Consider the following 3,428-nt stretch of genomic DNA (forward strand, 5'->3'; position numbering starts at 1 on the left):
TAGTTGCGCCGATAGTATTTAGAATTCAACGCTGAGCTGCCGCCGTGTTCAGTGTTATAATGAATATATCTGTGTTCGTATGGAACAGTAGCTTATGTCGGGAAGCTGGCTTTAGTATAATGCGGCATTCTCTTTATTCTTTAAATGACAAGGAATTTTTTGATGAGACTTAATAAGAATATTGTCTTGCTAGTATTTCTTGCGCATTTATTTGCCAAAAGTTCTTCAACGGCTCGGCGCCGATGAGTCATTCGCAATCGTATGCTGCGAATGCCGCATTATACTAAAGCCAGCCTTTCGACATAAGCTATTATTCCATACGAACACAGATATATAGCAAACATCTTAAAAATCATATATTTAGAAACAATACACTTAGCAAAAGGAAAGTATCCAACTTATCAGCAACGTGATTCCCTGCATTATCAGTATGGCCTGGTAACGAATTGAGTCTGACCGAGAAAAATTTCCTTGGCAACGTCGAGACACTGCCGTCAAACTTCGATCCATCCGTGTAGAAATTCAGCGGTGTCATCTTGCAACTACGAACTGCTACCCGTTCGCTCATTCGTAAAGGTTATTTGAGTGTCATAGGAGCTCAAAAACCAGTCTAACCACGCAGATATCAGATAGAGTCGAAGTCGAGGGAAAATACAAACATGTGCGTAGCCAGGTAGGGGCAGGGGGGTGCTCGAGCCCCGCCCCCCCTAACTTTCAAAACTTCCTTATATATATATAAAATTGTACCCTGAAATGATAGGTTAATAGGGTCGAGCCCCTCCCCCCCCCTCCCCCCCCTAAATTTCATTCTGGCTACGCCGATGTGCGTTATATTTGTACTTTTTTAAAAGTGCGTTTACTTACATAGATGCAGATGAATTTGAATATTTGTAAACATATTTGGAGGGCATATTTTTTTAATGAGATTTCGCGAAGTAAAATATCTTGACAGAATTTGTCTTTATTTTTCATTCCATACCTAACGCTAACAGGTCTATTCTGCGCTGGTAATGCAAATTTTGTTGCCGGTAAATAAAGTACCGGTTAATTTTTAAACCCTTTTCGCATGCTGTGTACTCGTGTAACCTCTAAATGTTGTTACCATTTTATAAGCTGGTAACAAAGTATTGCCCCGTGAAATATGCAATTCCAGAATTTCCACAATTCCTCATAGCTGAATTGCTGAATATTAACTAGAATTGCGGTAACAAGAGCCGGTAAAATTTTTTGGTAATAAAATTGTACTGTTACAAAATCTTCGGTAACGTGCAGAATAGACCTGCAAAAGTCGCACTAAACATTTTAACGCTATTTTGTAGTGAGTGTAGTTTGAATGATAGAAGAAGTGGTCGGGTGTTTCGTTGAAATTCGTTGCTGAAATAATAAATGTTAATATAAAATGTTGAAAAATTTATTACACGTAAAAAATACTCACTTACTATGGCTCAGCTGCCACTTTTCTTCAAGAAATATATTTGGTCGTATTTATGAATTTATTCGCGAAGCCTGCGTTTCCCTATTCATAGTTTTCATCAAAGAAGAGAGAAAACGGGAGTACATACTTTTCTTTGAGAGCTAATTTCTTCAGTGATTTTTTATATGGAGTTTTCGCATTTTTTGAGAGCTGGATACCAAGGAGTTAATCACATTTCTAGAAAATTTTCCACAATAAGCATTCGAGGTGCATATATGTGAATACATTAGGGCGGCTCAAATTTTTTATAATATATGAAAGTTCGTATATACATATAATTTTTTTAAACAATCCTTGTAAAAAAATGTGAACATTTAGCTTTTAAATTTCTGTGCTTCAATATCCTTGAAGAATTTATTTGATATTGTTAATTTTTATTTAAACTATTCACTCCATATTCACTAGCCAATCATTTTCACAATTCAAACCAATGTTCTCTAACACCTGCACTATTTTTAGCGCTTAGTCGCGATCTTCGACACGCAGATAAAATGCACCCCCACCAACATTTAACTCGTCTTTGAAAATAGTTAGGACGCCTTTTATAATGCCACGCGGTATTTGATTTGGCCAAGATTCAGTGTCGAATTCCAAATTTTTTATGTAGTATTCACCTTTTGGTATAGGACAAAGACCAGCCTGGGTTACAACTGGGAAATTGGTAATCTTGCCTTGAATAAACGACGGCTGCAGCACTTGGCCATAATAACCTTTGATGCCCTCACAAATGGTGGTGCGCGGCACACCCATAGGCAATCGCTTGAACTGATCATCGCCCTGTGGTGAGGAAAATAGCTCTACTTGAACCTTGTAGTGATCGCTAGCCATGTCTTCGTCGAATGTAATGGTGCCGTTAAGTAGACGTTGTCGGCCGATTAATTTTATTTCACTCATATGAAATTTGGTCTCCTTAAAGCCATTGAAATGTTCGACACCTTCATTTTTCACAGTATATGATCGCTCTGCCTAAAATTATTTCTAGTAAATCGTAGTTTTGTTCAGAGAATTCTTCAAGCTTTACCTTTGATAATTCACTCAGCGCACAAAGGATGGCAATTGCGAACGCCGAGTACTTCATGCCGAGGGAAGTGCGTTAGCAATGACAGTGGAAACTTTTCTATGTAAATAAAATTTTCATCAGATTTTCAAAACAATATCAATTACTGTTTGACTCGCCCGGTATATATAGGTTTATTTTATAAGCGACTGCCTAAAATCATTGATAGCACAAAAACATGAAAATCGCGTTTCAATATGCGTTTTGATTTTAATTAAGTTTCAATATTTATGATACAGTCAAGGCATATCTATGAAACAGGTAGCAGCATTAGAGCAAAACATTTATATCGTGTATTTTGTTGTTGCTTCTGGTCTCTGAAGTGCCAGAAAAGTATTCTGATTTTTTTAATATCAAAATATGCCATGTGAAAAAAACTAGGCGAAATTACCAAAAGTTTATTTTCAATCGCTTCTTTGCATGAAAAAAGGTTTTGAATGCAAATCGATTTTTACAATTCAGAATTTTTGTAAACGAAATTAAGAAGATTTCAGATTTTTGAGACCAAATATAGTGGAAAAAAATTAAAACAGCTGCTTTACTGCAACCACCTGTTCAAAATGCCTTTTTCTGGTAGGCAAATGTTTAATGTATCTAAAGTGTAACAAAATATTAATTATAACAAAAAGATTTTTTTCTCCTAATCTACATATTTTAGTTTAGGGTATTGAGTACTCATTTAAAATAATTTAACACTAAAGCCGAATTTTCACTTGGCATTGAAATGAAAAAAATATATTCCATTTATGAAATTGTATGTGCAAACAGACAGTATGACCATGTTTATGAACGTAAGGGCACGAGTATTTTTTAATGCCCAACATTGTCATTACAATTTTTTTAATTTAATGCCCAGTGGAAATTTAGCATAAGCTTCAATTACTCATACAATGAGTT

The 3,428-nt window shown here is 35.6% G+C and overlaps 1 protein-coding gene across 1 annotated transcript; it reads right to left on the reverse strand.

Moving 5' to 3' along the window:
* Nucleotides 1-1,936: 1,936 nt before the first annotated feature.
* Nucleotides 1,937-2,552, reverse strand: LOC108381537 (uncharacterized). Its single transcript, XM_017637950.1, has 2 exons — nucleotides 2,496-2,552; nucleotides 1,937-2,440 (listed from the first exon to the last, which is right to left on the reverse strand). The coding sequence occupies exons 1-2, from the start codon at nucleotides 2,550-2,552 to the stop codon at nucleotides 1,937-1,939; spliced, it is 561 nt and encodes a 186-aa protein (XP_017493439.1).
* Between the last annotated feature and the right edge of the window lie 876 nt (nucleotides 2,553-3,428).

This window comes from Rhagoletis zephyria, unplaced genomic scaffold, assembly GCF_001687245.7.
Source record: "Rhagoletis zephyria isolate East Lansing unplaced genomic scaffold, Rhagoletis_zephyria_1.1 Rzeph_scaffold_22876, whole genome shotgun sequence".
Taxonomy (NCBI): domain Eukaryota; kingdom Metazoa; phylum Arthropoda; class Insecta; order Diptera; family Tephritidae; genus Rhagoletis; species Rhagoletis zephyria.